General features: G+C 35.2%; 1 protein-coding gene across 16 annotated transcripts in view; it reads right to left on the bottom strand.

The window, feature by feature from the left end:
• The window catches only part of RPS6KA6 (ribosomal protein S6 kinase A6), a 202,331-nt gene that overhangs the window by 45,474 nt on the left and 133,897 nt on the right, over positions 1 to 22,960 (bottom strand). For all 16 annotated transcript variants that reach the window (XM_059910283.1, XM_059910281.1, XM_059910282.1 and 13 more), the window contains 10 exons: positions 22,161 to 22,267; positions 21,835 to 21,872; positions 13,890 to 14,032; positions 5,307 to 5,377; positions 4,984 to 5,072; positions 4,127 to 4,185; positions 2,367 to 2,469; positions 1,607 to 1,737; positions 1,036 to 1,158; positions 429 to 518 (listed from right to left, as the gene is read on the bottom strand). In XM_059910283.1, the coding sequence (XP_059766266.1) occupies positions 429 to 518; positions 1,036 to 1,158; positions 1,607 to 1,737; positions 2,367 to 2,469; positions 4,127 to 4,185; positions 4,984 to 5,072; positions 5,307 to 5,377; positions 13,890 to 14,032; positions 21,835 to 21,872; positions 22,161 to 22,267 (954 nt within the window). The remainder of the gene's footprint in view (positions 1 to 428; positions 519 to 1,035; positions 1,159 to 1,606; positions 1,738 to 2,366; positions 2,470 to 4,126; positions 4,186 to 4,983; positions 5,073 to 5,306; positions 5,378 to 13,889; positions 14,033 to 21,834; positions 21,873 to 22,160; positions 22,268 to 22,960) is intronic.

Here is a 22,960-nt window from a genome sequence, read left to right on the forward strand (position 1 = left end):
AGTAGACTAATACTATTTCACCCAAGCAACAATCCACAACGCTACAGCCAACTGCTGTACAATCAAGAAAGTAAAATCTCCTAGAATTTGGCAGATTCCCAATCTCCTGTATCTTCTATACTTGTAGTACTAGAGAATAATAAATGTTGCTGGTGATAATGTTAACTAGTTAACAGCTAGAATACATTCAAGTAATCAGGACACTCTCATTTACCAACCATCATAGTTCCTTTCTGACGTTTTATAATAAGGGTAGTAGTATAAAATCACAGGGGGAAAATGAAGAACTGAAGTGGCAAATTTAAGAGTCTTAAGATTTTGTGGCATGAAAGTAAACATACCATGGACATGAAAAGTTTCAATAAGAAAATAAAGTGCCAAGTTATAACTTCATTAGCTTAGCTGATACATAGATTTTAAATACCTACATCCTTTAAAGTGATAATGTTAGGGTGTTGTCCATAGCGCATCAAAATTTCAATTTCTTCTGAGGGGTCTCTTTTACTTTTGTCAATGATCTAAGAAATAAGACAAGAACAATCTCAGAGGAAAAATATTTTCTTTGTCTAAAAATGAATGACATAATTTCAATTTGGTTATATTTTCAAGAAAATAATAAAACTCAAGAGTAATGTTTATCTCACATTATTTTAATATTTACAAATTTCCTATAACTGAAACAATAAAAAACACATTATATTCCACCTAACTAAAACTATACTGATAATTTGATCCAAATGTGACAGTAATTGTCACAATTGTTCAATCTTAACATACTACATTAAAATAAAATTATTCAAAAGCAAGACATTCATGAAACACACTGTTCCTCCAAAATAAAGTCTTTTTTTTATTGAACAAAATAAAGTTTTGGAAAGAAATTCAAAATGAAAATATTAAGTCTTAAGAGGTTTTCCTCATCATTTCATCTTTGCTTTCTCCACTTGCTCCACTGAAAAACTGTCTGTCAGTTAACCTGCAATTTAACTTACACATATAAAACAAACCAAAAAAAGTTAGCCTCAGAGACAATACCTTCACTGCAAATTCCATGTTGGTAGCAGTATGTATGCATCGTTTGCAAACAGAATAGGAGCCAACACCAATATCCTCTTTCAATTCATATACTTCACCAAATTGTGCAGCATTTCCATTTATCTGTTTTTGTTAAAAAGTAAAATACAAAAGAGAATGATATGGTTTCACATTTTTTATCTTCTCTCCTAAGTATACATTCTTCTTAAATCTTTTAAAAATCAAGAATAATTCTAGAGAAGTTTTATCAGTATTTATAAATGGTTTACACAGATTCTGAACTGATCCTAAATTGTAGACTTTCTAGATCCCCAAAGCCAATACAATAATTAAATCAACTAGCTAATACATCACCCATTACATTTTCTTGCCAAAAGAGATCACATAAATACATAAATATAATTAAAGGTTACTACTGTCTGCTTTTTTCCAAAACATATGGAGACATCTTTAATTCATTATACAGAGATAAATGAAGCAGTTAAAAATCACTTAAAAATCACTGTAAATCCATTAGCAATAACTGAAAGAAATAATTATCCGTAATCTGAATAATCTAAGTGGAATTTACCTGAACAATTGGTAATACATTTGCACTTGTGATCGGAGTGATTTTATATTCTTCTGCAATAGAAGTTGCAACAAAGCTGAATCCTTTGAAGAGTTGATGAGCATTAGCACTAGCTGGCAAACCAGGAGAATCTAATGTCCAAATAATTATATTTAATTAGAACTACACAGAATTTTATGATATGAAATGTCAACATTTCTTTGAATATAAAGGAAACCATTAAATGTTATCATCAGACATACTATATTAGGTATTTGATTTATTTTATATTATCTGTTTCCCCATACTATTATGCAAGCTCCATGTAGATTATAATTTTTGTCTGTTCTGTTCACTTCTGCACCGTCACTGCTTAGTACATAGTAGGTATTCAATATTTGTTGAATGAATGTATGAAACAGATGCCAATAAAAGTAAACCTCATTAAATTCTAAACTATAAGAGTCAGAGTGATATATCTCATATCTTACCTCCTACCCCCATCCTCTAATGCATTAGCATGTCAAAAAACTTTTAAAGTAAAAAAAAAAAAACGTTCACCCTTTGCTCTAGTCTGTGCTTCCCTAGTAAATATTTCCCATGTAAAGCCTCTACTTGAAAGGTGTCCAAGCAATGCTGTATATAGGATCCACACTTCCACACAGGGCAAACCACCCTCTGCAAACTTACAATTCTTTTAGTTTTTACCTAAGAAGCTAGTTTACTTTTTTAACCATCTAACTGAATAAAAGCCCTGATGTTACACATAAACATGCATTACCTTTAGGTGTTTTTGCAGTAAATTCAGGATCAAAACAAAAAGTATCATCTGGTTTTCCAGAAGCCGGTTTGAAAGGAGGCTGAACTTCTCTTTTATATAATTTCTAGAAGAAATAACAGAATAACACAGAAACGTATTAATACTTGAAAAATTATTAAAGCAGAACATGATATTCACAGTCCTTAACAGAATACTCACAATTTCATAAATGAAATTTCAACAGGCTTCAGATACCTGTTAACCAAATTCTAAATTCTAACCTGTTAACCAAATTCTGTGTATCATCTAAACTTGAGAGATAATGTACAGAATCAAATGAGACCAAGAAACACAGCAGCAATGCCACAGGTTGCATTCACGAGGAATAATTCTGTTCAGTTTTGGATTTCAAAAACTGACTTGAATTCTCACTGGTAAAATAACCATACAGAACATATCACAATGTTACCATGCAGAAATAACTAATAACATTCTAGGATATCAAACTTAATAATTAGTCTATCTCCAAGAAATATGCATTATACCTATTTTGTTTTCACATAAAAATATGCATTAGATGCACTGTTTAGAGCTCTTTTTATAGAATTCACAAATTTAAACTTGTCTAACAATCTAACTTCCTAAAATTTATGTTTTTGAAAGACATATAAAATATCTTACAACATAACTGTTTTTTGGAAATCTACTTTTTTAAAAGCTCACAGTCCCACAGTGAGGGAAAATTAATAGAGGATTACTTTAAAGTAATTTTCATTTACTTAAATATGTACACATTCCACTCTTTTATTATTTAAGAGGAATAAACAAACTGTTTAGATATAAAAATAATGGAAAAATAATTTCTAGTTTTTCTAGTTAAAGAAAAAGGAAGAGCAGAGAAGCATTAGAAAAAAATGACAAGGGAATGCAAGGACACCGAAAGAGGGATGCACACAGATATGACAAAGGGCAGACTCCCATGCAGTGTTGCAGTTTTACAACTATAAAAAATAAATCAAAATATTAACTTCTGAAACCTGTTCTACAAGCCAGAAGAAATAATAATTTGGTCAGTGAATAGTGGCTCTCTACCTCTGCCTTAGAAACCAAAAGAGACACTTTTTCTTTTGGGAAAATTTTCAATACCAGTGCCAGAATTAAATAATCAAAAACACTTACCTATGATGATTAATAGTACATAAAATACATAAAGCTGTGTTGTAAACAACAACAAAAAGTGAGCTTTTCTAAGAAAAGCTCATTAGTCTGGGAGTTGCAACTTAAAAAAATTTAATACATGACTTTGCAGAATTTCACAATGTTTCTGTTTTCATGTTCTCTCAAAATTTAGTAAAATACCTATATACAAAGATTTTCACTTCTTAACAAATGTAATTTGTTCTAATACATGACAAAGAACCATTTGAAATTAAATAAAATCTTAGATTCTTTAGAATTCATTTTTCTATAAGAATCTGTCCTATGATTCATCCCCCTTCTCCTTTCTCTTCTTCCCCCCACATTCCCCAACCTAGAATAGGGGAGAATATTAACCATATTTAACAGGTAAGACAAATGAGCAACAAAAATTTACTACATATCATCCACACATCTACTGGTTCAAGGTAATTGCATGAAATGCTACACCTGTAAATAAAAATCTCATACTAAATATAAAACAAATGGATTAAGTTTATCAGCAAAGTCCATATATTACCATTTACTCTTCAGTTTTTGTTTTTATTAAAGGTACTCAGTAACGAACTTTCTACTGAACTTACATTCCAGTCAATATTTGCAAAAAAAAGATGTCTTTTGATTTCGTCAACTCCTTCTGAACCTATAAAAATGGAAATAATTTTTTTACCAGTCTGATTTTTTTAATCTGCCTACCTGGCTTCCAGGCTATTACCTGTAAATAGGAGTACACACATTTCATAGATTCCCTGAAGTGAAAAGTTTACGATTTCTTATCTGATGCTTTATTAATTGGTCCTCTGAATTTAATATAATAAAAAAATAGCTGATGTTCATGCTGAAGCACATAGGGTATCATGAAATACTGAAATGCCTTCTGAATCAAATAAAAATCATATCTAACATAACATTAAAATTAAAGCAATTTTCATTTTCTTCATAATTCAATTTATGATCTCATATCTATAGGCCAAATTAAAAATGCAATGAATAAAGTGACATCGAAATTTTAACACATGGACATAAACAGGGTAATAGGATCACATTTGGATCCAGGGAAAGGCTACTAGAAAGTAGCCAAATAATGAGCAGTTATGGAAACATAACATTTATCCTGAAGAATATTGGAAGGGACAAAATAATTATCTTCAAATATCTAAAAGGATTACCTATAGAAGGGAGAATTCTGTGAATTATGTCAAAAGAGACATTCATATGATATAATGATATATATTAAACATAAGTTCTGAATAACTAGACCACTCCATTTTTTAATGATGGATATAACAGAGTTTACTGGAATCTGCATACATAAAACGTAGAATTCTACGTATAAACACATAGCAGCAGTAAATGAACTTAGGCCAGAAAACATAAAGTTATAATTATCCTCCCAAAGCATGTAGTATATTGTTATAAAAGCTAAGAAAATAAACAATACCCAATCTATTTGCTGGATTCCTTTTGAATAACATCCTTAGAAGACTTTGTGCTTCAGCACTAAGAAACTGAGGCATTCCAAGTTTTGCTCTGGAAAAGAGGATTTCAGAAAATTTCATTTAAATCTAGCCATACTTCTAAATTGATAAATCCCAAAAAGAATTTTAAAGAACGCTTTCACAATGGCAAATAATGTCCCCTATATGGTGGAAGGGAATGAGACAATGTGAAAAATGTTCTTTTGTGTCAAATGAAAACCATAACAAGTTTCTCAAAACTGAAAGCAAGGAATTTTTCCCAAAAGAAAAAAATGTTTACACTTACTTTAATATCATATTCATGGTCTCATTTCTGTCTTTACCTTGAAATGGCAGAGTACCAGTAAGCATTTCAAACTAAAACAAACAAAAAATACCACGAGTCAACTTAGTACAACTTAGAATTTACAATGAAATTCATCAGAAATAAGAATGAGACTTGTAATACATGATCATCAAATCATGCAGGATCTACATGATAGTAGGTCAAAACAGGACCAGAAAACTAGGTTGCTTAAGGGAATACACCTCTGGTACCCCACAGTACATAGGCCAAATGAGAGGTGATTTGTAGCAAATGTAACCAACCATTTTTTCAATCCTAAATTCCCCAAACCAAAGCAATGTGGAAATAGACACAAGGCATTTTCTTTTAAAACAAAGATAAGCTTTCAAAGCAAACATTTAACAATGAAAGAAAAGCAAAAATAAGTACTGAGCCATTTCAAATTCATACATGCTCAGGAAAGATAATCATTCTCATTCCCTTTGCTCTCTTTAAAAAAAAAAAAAGGAACCAAACAAGAAGCTATACAAACAGATACACACACCACACACTGATATATGTATTTTAATTTGAGACAGTTGTACACAGCATAATGAAAACATTTTCCCTAAGAGAGTTAATAGAAATGCGGATAACTAGAACATTAAATAATCATATTTAAAAGAAAAAGTAGATCTGAAAATGAAGACCATTATAGCTCACTAGAGAGAAATGTTTTTATATCCCTAATATTTAAATATTTCTTTTTTGTTTGTTTGTTTGTTTTTTTATACTGCAGGTTCTTATTAGGCATCAATTTTATACACATCAGGGTATACATGTCAATCCCAACCGCCCAATTCAGCACACCACCATCCCCACCTCACCACAGTTTTCCCCCCTATGTGTCCATATGTCCGTTCTCTACATCTGTGTCTCAACTTCTGCCCTGCAAACCGGCTCATCTGTACCATTTTTCTAGGTTCCACATACATGCGTTAATATACGATATTTGTTTTTCTCTTTCTGACTTACTTCACTCTGTATGACAGTCTCTAGATCCATCCACGTCTCAACAAATGACTCAATTTCGTTCCTTGTTATGGCTGAGTAATATTCCACTGTGTATATGTACCAAGACTTCTTTATCCATTCGTCTGTTGATGGGCATTTAGGTTGCTTCCATGGCCTGGCTATTGTAAATAGTGCTGCAATGAACATTCGGGTGCATGTGTCTTTTTGAATTACGGTTTTCTCTGGGTATATGCCCAGTAGTGGATTTCTCGGTCATATGGTAATTTTATTTTTAGTTTTTTAAGGAACCTCCATATTGTTCTCCATAGTGGCTGTATCAATTTACATTCCCACCAACAGTGCAAGAGGGTTCCCTTTTCTCCATCACCCTCTCCAGCATTTGTTGTTTGTAGATTTTCTGATGATGCCCATTCTAACTGGTGTGAGGTGATACCTCATTGTAGTTTTGATTTGCATTTCTCTAATAATTAGTGATGTTGAGCAGCTTTTCATGTGCTTCGTGGCCGTCTGTATGTCTTCTTTGGATAAATGTCTATTTAGGTCTTCTGCCCATTATTGGATTGGGGTGTTTGTTTCTTTAATATTGAGCTGAATGAGCTGTTTATATATTTTGGAGATTAATCCTTTGTCCGTTGATTCGTTTGCAAATATTTTCTCCCATTCTGAGGGTTGTCTTTTTGTCTTGTTCATGGTTTCCTTTGCTGTGCAAAAGCTTTGAAGTTTCATTAGGTCCCATTTGTTTATTTTTGTTTTTATTTCCATTACTCTAGGAGGTCGATCAAAAAAGATCTTGCTGTGATTTATGTCAAAGAGTGTTCTTCTTATGTTTTCCTCTAAGAGTTTTATAGTGTCCAGTCTTACATTTAGGTCTCTAATCCATTTTGAGTTTATTTTTGTGTATGGTGTTAGGGAGTATTCTAATTTCATTCTTTTACATGTAGCTGTCCAGTTTTCCCAGCACCACTTATTGAAGAGACTGTCTTTTCTCCATTGTATATCTTTGCCTCCTTTGTCATAGATTAGTTGACCATAGGTGCGTGGGTTAATCTCTGGGCTTTCTGTCTTGATCCATTGATCTATGTTTCTGTTTTTGTGCCAGTACCATATTGCCTTGATTACTGTAGCTTTATAGTATAGTCTGAAGTCAGGGAGTCTGATTCCTCCAGCTCCGTTTTTTCCCCTCAAGACTGCTTTGGCTGTTCGGGGTCTTTTGTGTCTCCATACAAATTTTAAGATGATTTGTTGTAGTTCTGTAAAAAATGCCATTGGTAATTTAATAGGGATTGCATTGAATCTGTAGATTGCTTTGGGTAGTATACTCATTTTCACAATGTTGATTCTTCCAATCCAAGAACATGGTATATCTCTCCATCTGTTGGTATCATCTTTAATTTCTTTCATCAGTGTCTTATAGTTTTCTGCATACAGGTCTTTTGTCTCCCTAGGTAGGTTTATTCCTAGGTATTTTATTCTTTTTGTTGCAATGGTAAATGGGAGTGTTTTCTTAATTTCTCTTTCAGATTTTTCATCATTAGTGTATAGGAATACAAGAGATTTCTGTGCATTAATTTTGTATCCTGCAACTTTACCATATTCATTAATTAGCTCTAGCAGTTTTCTGGTGGCAGTTTTAGGATTCTCTATGTATAGTATGATGTCATCTGCAAACAGTGACAGTTTTACTTCTTCTTTTTGAATTTGTGTTCCTTTTATTTCTTTTTCTTCTCTGATTGCCGTGGCTAGGACTTCCAGAACTATGTTGAATAATAGTGGTGAGAGTGGACATCCTTGTCTCTTTGCTGATCTTAGAGGAAATGCTTTCAGTTTTTCACCATTGAGAATGATGTTTGCTGTGGGTTTGTCATATATGGCCTTTATTATGTTGAGGTAGGTTCACTCTGTGCCCACTTTCTGGAGAGTTTTTATCATAAATGGGTGTTGAACTTTGTCAAAAGCTTTTTCTGCATCTATTGAGATGATCATATGGTTTTTCTTCCTCAATTTGTTAATATGGTGTATCACATTGATTGATTTGCGTATATTGGAGAATCCTTGCATCCCTGGGATAAATCCCACTTGATCGTGGTGTATGATCCTTTTAATGTGTTGTTGGATTCTGTTTGCTAGTATTTTGTTGAGGATTTTTGCATCTATATTCATCAGTGATATTGGTCTGTAATTTTCTTTTTTTGTAGTGTCTTTGTCTGGTTTTGGTATCAGGGTGATGGTGGCCTCATAGAATGAGTTTGGGAGTGTTCCTTCCTCTGCAATTTTCTGGAAGAGTTTGAGAAGGATAGGTGTTAGCTCTTCTCTAAATGTTTGATAGAATTCACCTGTGAAGCCGTCTGGTCCTGGATTTTTGTTTGTTGGAAGATTTTTAATCACACTTTCAATTTCATTAATTGTGATTGGTCTGTTCATATTTTCTGTTTCTTCCTGGTTCAGTCTTGGATGGTTATACCTTTCTAAGAATTTGTCCATTTCTTCCAGGTTGTCCATTTCATTGGCATAAAGTTGCTTGTAGTAGTCTCCTAGGATGCTTTGTATTTCTGCAGTGTCTGTTGTAACTTCTCCTTTTTCATTTCTGATTTTATTGATTTGAGTCCTCTCCCTCTTTTTCTTGATGAGTCTGACTAATGGCTTATCAATTTTGTTTATCTTCTCAAAGAGCCAGCTTTTAGTTTTATTGATCTTTGCTATTGTTTGCTTTGTTTCTATTTCACTTATTTCCACTCTGATCTTTATGATTTCTTTCCTTCTGCTAACTTTGGGTTTTGTTTGTTCTTCATTCTCTAGTTTCTTTAGGTGTAAGGTTAGATTGTTTACTTGAGATTTTTCTTGTTTCTTTAGGTAGGCTTGTATAGCTATAAACTTCCCTCTTAGAACTGCTTTTGCTGCATCCCATAGGTTTTGGGTCATCGTGTTTTCATTGTCATCTGTCTCTAGGTATTTTTTGATTTCCTCTTTGATTTCTTCAGTGATCTCTTGGTTATTTAGTAACGTATTGTTTAGCCTCCATATGTTTGTGTTTGTTAGGATTTTTTCCCTGTAATTGATTTCTAATCTCATGGCGTTGTGGTCAGATATGACCATATGTGCTTGATATGATTTCAATTTTTTTAAATTTACTGAGGCTTGATTTGTGACCCAAGATGTGATGTATCTTGGAGAATGTTCCGTGCGCACTTGAGAAGAACGTGTAATCTGCTGTTTTTGGATGGAATGGCCTATAGATATCAATTAAATCTATCTCGTCTATTGTGTCATTTAAAACTTCTGTTTCCTTATTTATTTTCATTTTGGATGATCTGTCCATTGGTGTAAGTGAGGTGTTAAAGTCCCCCACTATTATTGTGTTACTGTAAATTTCCTCTTTTATAGCTGTTAGCAGTTGCCTCATGTATTGAGGTGCTCCTATGTTGGTTGCATATATATTTATAATTGTTATATCTTCTTCTTGGATTGATCCCTTGATCATTATGTAGTGTCCTTCCTTGTGTCTTGTAACATTCTTTATTTTAAAGTCTATTTTATCTGATATGAGTATAGCTACTCCAGCTTTCCTTTGATTTCCATTTGCATGGACTATCTTTTTCCATCCCCTCACTTTCAGTCTGTATGTGTCCCTAGGTCTAAAGTGGGTCTCTTGTAGACAGCATATATATGGGTCTTATTTTTGTATCCATTCAGCAAGCCTGTGTCTTTTGGCTGGAGCATTTAATCCATTCACGTTGAAGGTAATTATCGATATGTATGTTCCTATGACCATTTTCTCAATTGTTTTGGCTTTCTTTTTGTAGGTCCTTTTCTTCTCTTGTGTTTCCCACTTAGAGAAGTTCCTTCAGCATTTTTTGTAGAGCTGGTTTGGTGGTGCTGAATTCTCGTAGCTTTTGCTTGTCTGTAAAGCTTTTGATTTCTCCATCAAATCTAAATGAGATCCTTGCCGGGTAGAGTAATCTTGGTTGTAGGTTCTTCCCTTTCATCACTTTAAGTATATCATGCCACTCCCTTCTGGCTTGCACAGTTTCTGCTGAGAAATCAGCTGTTAACCTTATGGGAGTTCCCTTGTATGTTATTTGTCGTTTTTCCCTTGCTGCTTTCAATAATTTTTCTTTGTCTTTAATTTTTGCCACTTTGATTACTATGTGTCTCGGCGTGTTTCTCCTTGGGTTTATCCTGTATGGGACTCTCTGTGCTTCCTGGACTTGGGTGGCTATTTCCTTTCCCATGTTAGGGAAGTTTTCGACTATAATCTCTTCAAATATTTTCTCTGGTCCTTTCTCTCTCTCTTCTCCTTCTGGGACCCCTATAATGCGAATGTTGTTGCGTTTAATGTTGTCCCAGAGGTCTCTTAAGCTGTCTTCATTTCTTTTCATTGTTTTGTCTTTAGTCTGTTCCGCAGCAGTGAATTCCACCATTCTGTCTTCCAGGTCACTTATCCGTTCTTCTGCCTCAGTAATTCTGCTATTGATTCCTTCTAGTGTAGTTTTCATATCAGTTATTGTATTGGTCATCTCTGTTTGTTTGTTCTTTAATTCTTCTAGGTCTTTGTTAATCATTTCTTGCATCTTCTCAATCTTTGCCTCCATTCTTATTCCGAGGTCCTGGATCATCTTCACTATCATTATTCTAAATTCTTTTTCTGGAAGGTTGCCTATCTCCACTTCATTTAGTTGTTTTTCTGGGGGTTTTTCTTGTTCCTTCATCCGGTATATAGCCCTCTGGCTTTTCATCTTGTCTATCTTTTTGTAACTGTGGTTTTTGGTCCACAGGCTGCAGGATTGTAGTTTTTCTTGCTTCTGCTATCTGCCCTCTGGTGGTTGAGGCTATCTAAGAGGCTTGATGGGAGGCTCTGGTGGTGGGTAGAGCTGATTGTTGCTGTGGCAGTCAGAGCTCCCTAAAACTTTAATCCACTTGACTGTTGATGGGTGGGGTTGGGTTCCCTCCCTGTTGGTTGTTTTGCCTGAGGCAACCCAACACTGGAGCCTACCTGGGCTCTTTGGTGGGGTTAATGGCAGACTCTGGGAGGGCTCACGCCAGGGAGCACTTCCCAGAACCTCCGCTGCCAGTGTCCTTGTCCCCACGGTGAAACAGAGCCACCCCCCACCTCTGCAGGAGACCCCCCAACACCAGCAGGTAGGTCTGGTTCAGTCTCCCCCAGGGTCACTGCTCCTTCCCCTGGGTCCCGATGCACACACTACTTTGTGTGTGCCCTCCAAGAGTGGGGTCTCTGTTTCCCCCTGTCCTGTCGAAGTCCTGCAATCAATTCCCACTAGGCTTCAAAGTCTGATTCTCTAGGAATTCCTCCTCCCGTTGCCGGACCCCCAGCTTGGGAAGCCTGACGTGGGGCTCAGAAGCTTCACTCCAGTGGGTGGACTTCTGTGGTATAAGTGTTCGCCAGTCTGTGAGTCACCCACCCAGCAGTTATGGGATTTGATTTTACTCTGATTGCTCCCCTCCTACCGTCTCACTGTGGCTTCTCCTCTGTCCTTGGACGTGGGGTATCCTCCTTGGTGAAGTCCAGTGTCTTCCTTTCGATGACTGTCCAGCAGCCAGCTGTGATTCTGGTGCTCTCGCAAGAGGGAGTGAGAGCACGTCCTTCTACTCCGCCATCTTGGTTAATCCCCAAGCTAATATTTAAATCTTAAGCTTAGATTCAATAATGGCTTTGGCCTCAGTCCTCTGTTCATTTATTTGAACTTACAGCCTTAGTTAGCTTATCCATTCAACTCTCTCCTGATGACTGATGACTCTCAAATTGATTCCAGTTTCAATCTCTCTCAATCCCCAGTTTTCCCTTCCACATCTAAAGTAATGGTTCTCAACTGGAGCCTGAAGAGATAGGGGTAGGAGTCACAGAAAGGTAATGAAGACGAAGGGAAGTATGGTGTACGGGGATCATCTCTCTCAAGCTCCAGTCCCCTGCCCCCAAACCTAAAGTAATGGTTCTCTCCTGGAGATTGGAGGAGTAAGAGGTGGAAAGGCAACAACAAAAAGAAAAAGAGAAGGATAGTACATTGGAATCACACCTGCCCCTCAAATAAACGATATACTGGCTGGCAGGGTAGTTTTTTGTTGTTGTTGTTGTTTTTTAAGGTCTTCAGATGATTCTGACGCTCTCTCCACTGCCCTCTCCTAATTCATTACTATCAAGGGGTTAAACACTAACCCACAGTAACCTATGCAATGTGTTAAAAATAAATTCTTTCCCCACTTTCAAAATCAGCTGTCCTTCCCAGCTATCTCTTTTCTATTGAACTACTTTTCTTTTGATCCCCTGAAGTTTTAGAGGTATCTCTATCTTTGACCCTTTCCCTCTGTTTCATCTGTGGCATTTAATCTGTTACTAAGGTCGTCCACTTCTTCCCTTGAAATGTCTTTAAGATTTCCTTTTTTTCATTCTATAATCTTAACAACTGTCTTCTAAGGAGAACTTCTTGGTCTCCCTACTTTTAGTTTCCTCCATTTGCAATCCATTTATATAATGCTACCAAGGCTAATTTTCCTAAAGTACATTTTTTCTCTACTTACCATCGTGTTCAAGAACCTACAAAAGTTTCCTACCGCCCAGAGTATTGTGTGCAAATCCTTATAGGCTTATAGCCTCATTTCCTCCACCTTCACCCTCATTCTCCACTACTACTCTAGTCAAACTGGTTCTCCAGGTCTTTCCTAATACTATCACAATACTATTCTTCTTGACACACAGCTATTTGAATTTTATCCATCCTTCAGGGCTTAATTTAAGTTCTATCTCCTCCACTTTTCTTACATCAACTTATATGAATTCTTGCCTGAACTCCTGAGGTATTTCCAGGCAGTTTATTTAGCTATTCCATTTGTTTCCCCAACCAGATAGCATGCTTTCTTAGGTCATGGAAAATGCCAAATATTGTACTTCTAGTCTGTTCCCACCCCACTGCCCTTACCAAATGCCAGGCTCATAACAGCCACTTAATATATTGATGCATCATACGGTAATTCAGTGATAAATAGGCAAAAATGGATTATCAGGCTTCTAAAGCAAATTGTGTCTGATTCAATAGCTATTCATTTATCACCCTACTTAATACTACAAATTCTATGCTTAATCTTATACCAAATCAGTCAGTCCATATGCTCATTATGCTAGATACTGTGGGAGATTATAAGTAGTAGAAGACAGGATTGCTCTCCTTAAGAGGTTTACAATCTTTCTAGGGACATGCTTGAAAAAATGTGACAATAAGATAATATACCATAAGGTGCTAAATTCTGTGATACCTAGTTAAAATACCATGCAACTACTAAACACAGTATTCTGAAATCTAAAATCTGGTAGGCCTTTATCTAAGTTTTAAATTTGAATAATTTATAAAAGAATGCTGCCATTTACCTTTTAATCTAGCAACTAAAAGAAATCAGAACACCAAAACCCTAATTTTTATTGTATAACAGCTAGCCAATCAAGTTTTTTAACAGTCATGAACTTGAGAACCCTATTCTCACCTAACACATTCCAACACTCAGATTAAAATTCGAAACAATACTAATTGTATATTGGCATAATTTAAAAAAAAAACTACTTACCATAAGTACACCATATGACCACCAATCAGCACTCTGGGAATGACCTCTTCTATTTACTACTTCAGGAGCCATATACTCCACTGTACCACAAAATGAGTAGGCCTTCTTCTCCTGATCTACTGATTCCTTGCTGAGTCCAAAATCTATAATAACAATATTACACAAAAACATATCTGAAGATCTTCAGAAAATAGAAAATACCAAAAGAAACTAAACTATGAATTAAACCTACTCATGATGGCCTACGATTACCATTAAGAAAGCTCCTTACCATTAAGAGACCAGTAATAGAAAGCAACCTGTATTTTATAATACTCTTTTGGAGCATTTAAAATTGCTCAGTTAAACCTCATCCTCAAAATACATGTTTTCATGTCTATACAGGAATATGATTCAACAATTTTGAAAGGACAACAATTAAATCAACACTGTCATAGTGACCTAATTTTTAAAACAGACTAAGACAAAAAAAGATAGTAATTTGCACTTTTTAAAATATTAGAAAGGCAAATTTTGCTTTGGCTTTGGTGAACTTCCATTTCGTTTATGGTCTTCAAAGAGCTAAAGGTACTGATATATAAAAATCAATCTTATTTCTATATACTAGCAATAAAAAATTGAAAGGTGAAATTTTAAAAGTACTATTTATAACACCACCAAAAAACCCTCATGAAATCCACAGGTAAAAATATACAAAGTATGTATATACAAGACTTGCATGCTGAAAACTATAAACATCAATGAAAGGAATCAGAGTAGATCTAAGTAAATGGAGAGAGATACTGGTCATGATTTGGAAGATTCAATGTTGTTAAAGATGTCAATTCTCCCAAAAGTGATCTACAGAGTCAATGAAACATTAATAAAAATCCCAGCAAGATTTCTTCTGTAAAAATCAACAAGCTGAATTTAAAATTTATATAAAAAGACAAAGGAAATAGAATAGCCAAAACAATTTTGAATAAAAAAGGAAAATTCAAGGACTCACACTACCTGACTTCAATACTTACTATAAAGCTATAGTAATCAAGACAGTGTTGTACTGGAGAAAGGCTACACACACACATACATATATGAATGCAACAAAACAGCGTCCAAGAATAGACTGACATATACAGTCGGCTCTGCTATGCTTGTTTTAAAACTGCAAATTTGTTCCAATGCGATTGATACCTTACTGTTACCTTTCAGAGATTTATACCACTTCACAAACGTCCTTTGCTGTACTATTTCTGACAAAACTGACATTTAACACTAGAGTTTGCTTGGCGAATATAACATGAATTTCAAATTTCAGCTTGGTTTATGTGCAATTTTGCCCGCAAGAAATAATAGGTGAAACACTAGAAAACTGCACCTAGTTGAACTGAGCCAAGCAGAAATACATACATGCACACACCTCAAATATCTACCAGCTATTTCAGCACATCATGTGTGTTATAAGCCACTTCTGTTCACCCGTAGTATTAGAACTCCCAATTCCAGATAATTTACCTCCCACTACTTCACAATAACTTACAAACTGCAAACTTTCTGATGCCGATTATACAAGCAAATTTCAGGATTTTTTCAAGGTAAGGTATCATATTTATTGTAGTATTTATCTATTCTTAATCAGTTAGAAAATATAAAACAATGCCATCATTTTTAACAGCTTCCTATCTTTCTTTAATGTGTCACTGGTTATATATTTTAGTGTTAAACCCCTAACTCCATTTTCTCCATAAGTCATATTTTTTACTACGCAATTATGCAGTAGTACAGTGATTTTTAAGATCATATGTGTTGCATTATAACAGAACTGGCTATATACAGCCAACTGATTTCTGACAAAGATGTAAAAGCAATTCCATGGAGAAAAGGTCAGTCTTTCCAACAAATGGTGCCAGAATAATAGAATATTGATATACAAAAATCCGTCCCCATACCATACCTCATAAACAAACATTAATTCAAAATTTCTTAGATACAACATCAAAAGTATAATCCAGGGCTTCCCTGGTGGTGCAGTGGTTAAGAATCCGCCTGCCAATGCAGGGGACATGGGTTCAAGCCCTGGGCCGGTAAGATCCCACATGCCGCGGAGCAACTAAGCCTGTGTGCCACAACTACTGAGCCTGTGCTCTAGAGCCCGTGAGCCACAACTACTGAAGCCTGCATGCTACAACTACTGAAGCCCGTGCACCTAGAGCCCGTGCTCTGCAACAAGAGAAGCCATTGCAATGGAAGCCCACGCACCGCAACGAAGAGTAGCCCCCGCTTGCCACAACTAGAGAAAGCCCACGTGCAGAAACAAAGACCCAATGCAGCCAAAAATAAATAAATAAAATAAATATATATTTTTTAAAAAGTATAATCCATAAAAGAAAAAAGTTGGGGCTTCCCTGCTGGTACAGTGGTTGAGAACCTGCCTGCCAATGCAGGGGACACGGGTTTGAGCCCTGGTCTGGGAAGATCCCACATGGCGCGGAGCAACTAGGCCTGTGAGCCACAATTACTGAGCCTGAGCATCTGGAGCTTGCGCTTCACAACAAGAGAGGCCGCGATAGTGAGAGGTCCGCGCACCGCGATGAAGAGTGGCCCCCACTTGCCACAACTAGAGAAAGCCCTCGCACAGAAACGAAGACCCAACACAGCCATAAATAAATAAATAAATAAATAAATATTTAAAAAAAAAGAAAAGAAAACAGAGGAGGAGGGAGCACTTCCCAACTCATTTAAAAAAAGAAAAAGAAAAAAGTTGATAACTGGAATTTATCAAAGTCAAAAAGTGCTCTTCAAAATATACTGTTCAGAAAATTAAAAAGAAGCTACAGACTGGGAGAAAATGTTTGAAAATCACATATCAGATAAAGGACTTGTATTCAGAGTATATTTTTAAGAACTCAAATTCAGTAATAAGAAAACAAACAATCCAATTTTTTTAATGGACAAAAAACCTGAACAGACACTTCTCCAAAGAAATACATGAAAAGATGCTCAATGTCATAATTTGTTAGGGAAATGCAAAATAAAATCACAATGAGATACTACTCTATGCCTTTTACTAGAGCTAAAATAAAAAATACTAACAATACCAAGTAATGGCACGGATGCAGAGCAACTGGAACTCTCATACATCGCTGATGGGTATGCAAAATGGTACAAGCACTTTGGAAAACAGTTTGGAGGTTTCTCATTAAGTTAAACATACACTTCCCATATGATCAAACAATCCCACCACTTTGGTATTTACTGATGTGAAATAAAAATTTATGTTCACATAAAACCTGTACAAAAATATTTCTAGTGGCTTTATTTGTCACTGTCAAAAACAGGAAACAACCCAAATGCCCCTTAATTGGGGACTGGATAAACAAACCATGGTACCATCATAAAATGGAATACTACTCAGCAATAAAAAAAAGAAATTACTGATACACACAACAATATAGATGAATCTCAAATGCACTATACTAAATAAATAAAGCCAGATTCAAAACACTATATACTGTCTTCCTATTTATATTATTTTGTGGAAAAGGCAAAACCATAGGGCCAGAAAGCAGATTGGTGGTTGTCAAGGGGTAAAGGGAGAACTGACTTATAATGGGGAAATTCTGGGGGGTGAGGGAACTGTTTTATATCTTGATGCTGACTGTATGCATTTGTCAAAGTTCGCAGAACTATACACAAAAAAGTAACTTAAAAAAATAAACTTTTGTATTTTGAGGCAACTGTAGACTCACACGCAATTATGTGAAATACTACAGAGATCCCGTTTACCCTTTAGCCAGTCTCCCCCAAGGTAATATCTTACAAAGCTATATTACAACATCACAACCACAATAATGGCAATGATGCAGTCAAGATACAAATTAGTTCCATTATCACGAGAATCTGAACAATGAGTTTTACTCTATGTAAATTATACCTTAATTCTATAAATGAAAAATTTATAAGCCCTATATTTCTCTTTTAAAATAAAATACAATATTAATACTTAATTTTAGGGCCCCTTGAAACTGATTTTCTAACCACACTCCGTATTTTCATTTAAAAATTACTTATTCTTGTATAATAACTGAATGCATTATGATTTTCAGCATAATTTAAAAAAAATCTTTTCAATGTACTATGCTCTTTCTCCACATTTTAAGGCTTTTAAACTCTGCAATTCCATTTCAAAATTAAATTTAATGAAACGTAGTCTCTGAGGTCAGTTCAGCTGAATATAACAACATACCTTGTAGAGAAGAACACTGGCTTCTTTGGCCATTCCACAGAGAAGGAAGAAGGGAAGGTAATTTTCTTATCCTCTGTTACCTTTCAGAGATTTACACCACTCCATAAAGGTCCTTTGCTGTACTATTTCTGACAGAACTGACATTTAACACTAGAATTTGCTCAGCAATCAACTGACAAAAATTTTTACAATAATAAGAGTTAGCTACAAGATTAAATAAGACATATGTTAATCAGTGGTTTTTCCAAACCACTAATTTGAAAAGAAAATGTAGAAATCAGCTATATAAAGGGTTTTTGGTGGGGGAGGGGGGGTGAGCTATACCTTTGTTTCCTTAAATGACTCTTTTAGAGACTTTAAATTTTAAAAGCATGTCCAAAACACAACACTTTTATGAGTACCTACTATATGTAAAAGTAATTTCAGTGACTAATTTTCAGATAGCCATAAAAATTACTTAAAACTATTTTCTTATGTATATATTTTTTGTTAAATATTCAGCTCAAGTACCGTGTGATTTAATTTCTGACACTGTATATTTTATCTTCCCTCTCTTTATAAAAACTACTTCTGAATTATGTCCCTCAGAAGTGATTCTGGCGACTCCAGATTCCCTTTCCCACCCAGGTTTGTGATACTCTTACACCCATCCCTGTCCACATGCCCTGACCCTCCACATCCATAGCACCCTCTCCTCACACTAGATTTCCAGTTCTGGCCCCTCCTGCCTTTTCATTTACACGACTGTGTTGTTAATCGAGTTGATGTCTCAGAGAAATTAGATCCTTTGCCTAAAATGAGAACGCGAAGGGCTCACTGAAAGTACTACACGTGACTCAGCACATTTACCATACTGGCCAAAGCATGCAAACCTGAACAAGGAAAACTGAACTCAGGAAGAGACAGCTGTGGAACCTTTCTGTCTGCTTCTAAGAAGATGCCAACGTGACCTGTGCTTCCTCTACAAATTCCACAGGCTGTGATAGAAATGAATAACATAGTTCACCAAATAAACCAAATGAATAACCGTAGTTCATCGAGCAAATAGTACTCGATGATAGTATTCAAAATGGAAGGAAGGAGATAGGAAGAGAAGGAGGGAAAAAAGGAAGGGAAGGAAGGAGGAAAAAGGCACAGCAGGTAAGAAAGCAAGAAAGGAAGAAAAAGAAAAGAAAGAAAAAGAAAGGAAGAATAAAAAGAAAAAGAAATTAAAGGAAAGAATGAAAAAAAATGAAATGTCTTAAAACACTTGCTATGAATGGTCACACTTTAACCAACCTTACTGGAATGTTGTGAGGTTAAATCCATAAATTTATTATTCATTACAAGACTTTGAATTCTGTTATAGTCATGAAACTGTAAATTATCTAATATTTATCATTATGTACTTTCTTTAAAGAAATATTGGTGTCACTTTAAAGAAAAATAGATTAAATTGTTTAAAAATATATACAAATCACAGTTTCTTCCTGTCACATGCCTTGTGTCCCTTGCTTATAAATTAACATTGATTCTAATTACTCTTTACTCCTCGGCCAGTTTAAGTCCAAAAGGTGTAAAAGCAGAATTCATATTATAAGACTAAATATAAAACAAATTGGCATCATTATTCACTCAATTAACCTTAATGTAGAAGAGAGATATAGGTAGAATTTATTCTACTCTTTCCCCACCTTCCTTCTTCACCCATGACAAAACAGGCATAACTTATTAAGAAAAATGAAAATAATTAAATTCTAATTAGCTTTGCAACTAAAGATTGATTGTTGTAAAATAAAAATTATGTATTATATAGGGCTTCCCTGGTGGCGCAGTGGTTGAGAGTCTGCCTGCTAGTGCGGGGGACACGGATTCGAGCCCTGGTCTGGGAAGATCCCACATGCCACGGAGCAGCTGGGCCCGTGAGCCACAACTACTGAGCCTGCGCCTCTGGAGCCTGTGCCCCGCAACAGGAGGGGCCGCGATAGTGAAAGGCCCGCGCACCACGATGAAGAGCGGTCCCTGCACCGCGATGAAGAGTGGCCCCCGCTTGCCGCAACTGGAGAAAGCCTTTACACGAACCAAGGACCCAACACAGCCAAAAATAAATAAATAAAGTAGCTATAAAAAAAAAAAACACTTTCATGCATCCTTTCAAAAAAAAATTATGTATTATATAAAATTTCAAAACTCTGCTGTTCTCTCTTCATATTTCTCTTCCTTGTCCTCTTTGAATCTCTTTAAATCTGCTTTGCTTCTTTCATATATTAGAAAGAGAATCAGGCTATGAATCAAAAAAAGATTTACTAAGCTTTACTTGAACTTTGTCACATTTACTTGAGCTTTCAAGTTAACAACTTCATACTTTATTTTTACATTGAAGTAGTATACTTAGGAATTTAAAGCAACTTACCTTTAAAGTGTACTGGTCCAAAATTCTCTGTAAAGACCACATCTTCATTTTATCTCTGTTTTAACATTCTGATAATTAAATACAGAATTTACTATCTATTTAAAACATAAGTAACCTTTTGAGATTGGCTCACTCAGCACAATGCCCTTGAGTCCATCCAAGTTGCTGCATATATCAAGAGTTATTTCCTTTTTATCGCTGGGTAGTATTCCATTGCATAGATGTATCACAGTTTGTTTATCCATTCACTCTCTGAAGGACATTTGGGACATTTCCAGCCTTGGGCTATTACAAACAGAGCTGCTATGAAAATTCATGTTTAGGTTTTTTGTGTGCATGTAAGTATTTATTTCTCTAGGATAACTGTCCAGGTGTGTGACTACTGTACAGTTCTATTTAAAATAGAAACAAAATAACAAACTTAAAATAACAAACTTAGAGATATAGAACAGATAAGTGGCTTCCAGGATTTAGGGAAGGTGGGAAGGGTATGACTATAAATGGGCAGCACAGGAGAGTTCTTTTGTGGTTGCAGATCAGTTTGGCTTATTGATTGTGGTGATGGTATTTGACTCTACATGTGTGAATAAAATGTCATGGAAATATACACAAAGACAAACAAAAAAATGAATACGTGCAAAAACTGGTGAAATCCAAGTAAAGTATATAGTCAAGTTAGTTGTAACTGTACCTATCAATTTCCTGGGCTTGATAATGCACTGTAATTTTGTAAAATGTCACCATTGGGGGAAGCCGGGTGACGGTACACAGGACCTCTTGGTACTATTTTTGCAACTTATTGTGAGTCTATAATTATTTGAAAATTAAAGGGGTTTTTTTAATGGTATAATAAGGATACTTTATGCCTAAGAGTCCTGTGAAAATTAGCAGTGTTTCACATACAGTAAACACTCAACATTCAAAATAAAGTAAAATAAAATGTGTTTTTACAAAAGAAAGAATAAAATGAACCTCTTATGAAACACTTGGTTCAGAAGTTTATAATTCACTATATTTCAAATGTGATAACTACTTATGATAAATCTTTCAGCCTAGACTGAAACAAAAATGATGTGATTTTACCTAGAAAACCAAATGTCATTTCTTAATGAGGACAGTGACTCTACCGTATAATTTTTTGGTATTACAATTAGAGCATATTGAGAGTTATCTTATTCACCCTTTAAATGAATTTTAGTTCACCAAAGAAATAAACAAAATGCAAATTAAAACAAGAAAGAGGAAAAAAACAGGCTTAGACAAATATATATATTAAAATAACAAAAAATATAAAACAGGCTTAGGGTAGAATGAGAAAATTTGCATACCTGTTAACTTGATATGTCCTATTTCATCAAGCAAAATGCTGTAAATCAAAATTCACATTCAACAACGTGGGATAAAATATTTTTACATAAAACATTTACATAAAAATCATCATAAAAGAGGTCAATATCTATTTGATATACTGGAAAACTTTGAAATGACTAATTTAAAATCAATTGGTATCTTATGAAGATTACTTTTTAAAGTAAGTTTCATATAACTGTATAATTCACGCATATTTTCATATAATCTTTAAAAGACTTAATGGAGAAAAAAGTAGTTATAGAAATACTGGTAACAGGGATACATAAAGAGAATATAGCTTTACTTTTCTGGCTTCAGGTCTCTATATACAATTCCTAATCGGTGCAGATGATCCAAAGCAAGGGCCAGTTCTGCGAGGTAGAATTTCACATCTTCCTCTGTAAACAGAACCTAGAATAAAATAATAATTTACCATTTGATCTTTTTTTTTCAATGTTGAATTTATTTAAATTTTCTTATATAAAAGCCAGTAAACAGACAAATCTAGGCAAACAAGAAAATAAAAGAAGTATATAGATGGAACTAAACTATTTAAGAATCCTTCTCAGACTTCCCTGGTGGCGCAGTGGTTAAGAACCCGCCTGCCAATGCAGGGGAAACAGGTTGGAGTCCTGGTCCGGGAAGATTCCACATGCCGCGGGGAAATTAAGCCCGTGCGCCACAACTACTGAGCCTGAGCTCTAGAGCCCGCAAGCCACAACTACTGAGCCCATGTGCTGCAGCTACTGAAGCCCACCTGCCTAGAGCCCATGCTCTGCAACAAGAGAAGCCACCGTAATGAGAAGCCTGCGCACCGCAATGAAGAGTAGCCCTCGCTCGCTGCAACTAGAGAAAGCCCGCATGCAGCAACGAAGACCCAACGCAGCCAAAAATAAAAGTAAATAAATAAATTAAAATAAATAAATAAATAAATAAATAAATAAAATATACTGAAAATTTTTTTTTAAAAATCCTTCTCTTCAACATTAACCATTTTAATGTAGATCTTCCTAAAACATATTATGTAGCTTGCATATCTTTTTACCCTGAATGTACTGCACAGGATTTACCTTTTTAAAAATGACTTAGTGTCATAATTCGGTT

The sequence above is a fragment of the Balaenoptera ricei genome, chromosome X (genome assembly GCF_028023285.1).
Source record: "Balaenoptera ricei isolate mBalRic1 chromosome X, mBalRic1.hap2, whole genome shotgun sequence".
Classification (NCBI taxonomy): domain Eukaryota; kingdom Metazoa; phylum Chordata; class Mammalia; order Artiodactyla; family Balaenopteridae; genus Balaenoptera; species Balaenoptera ricei.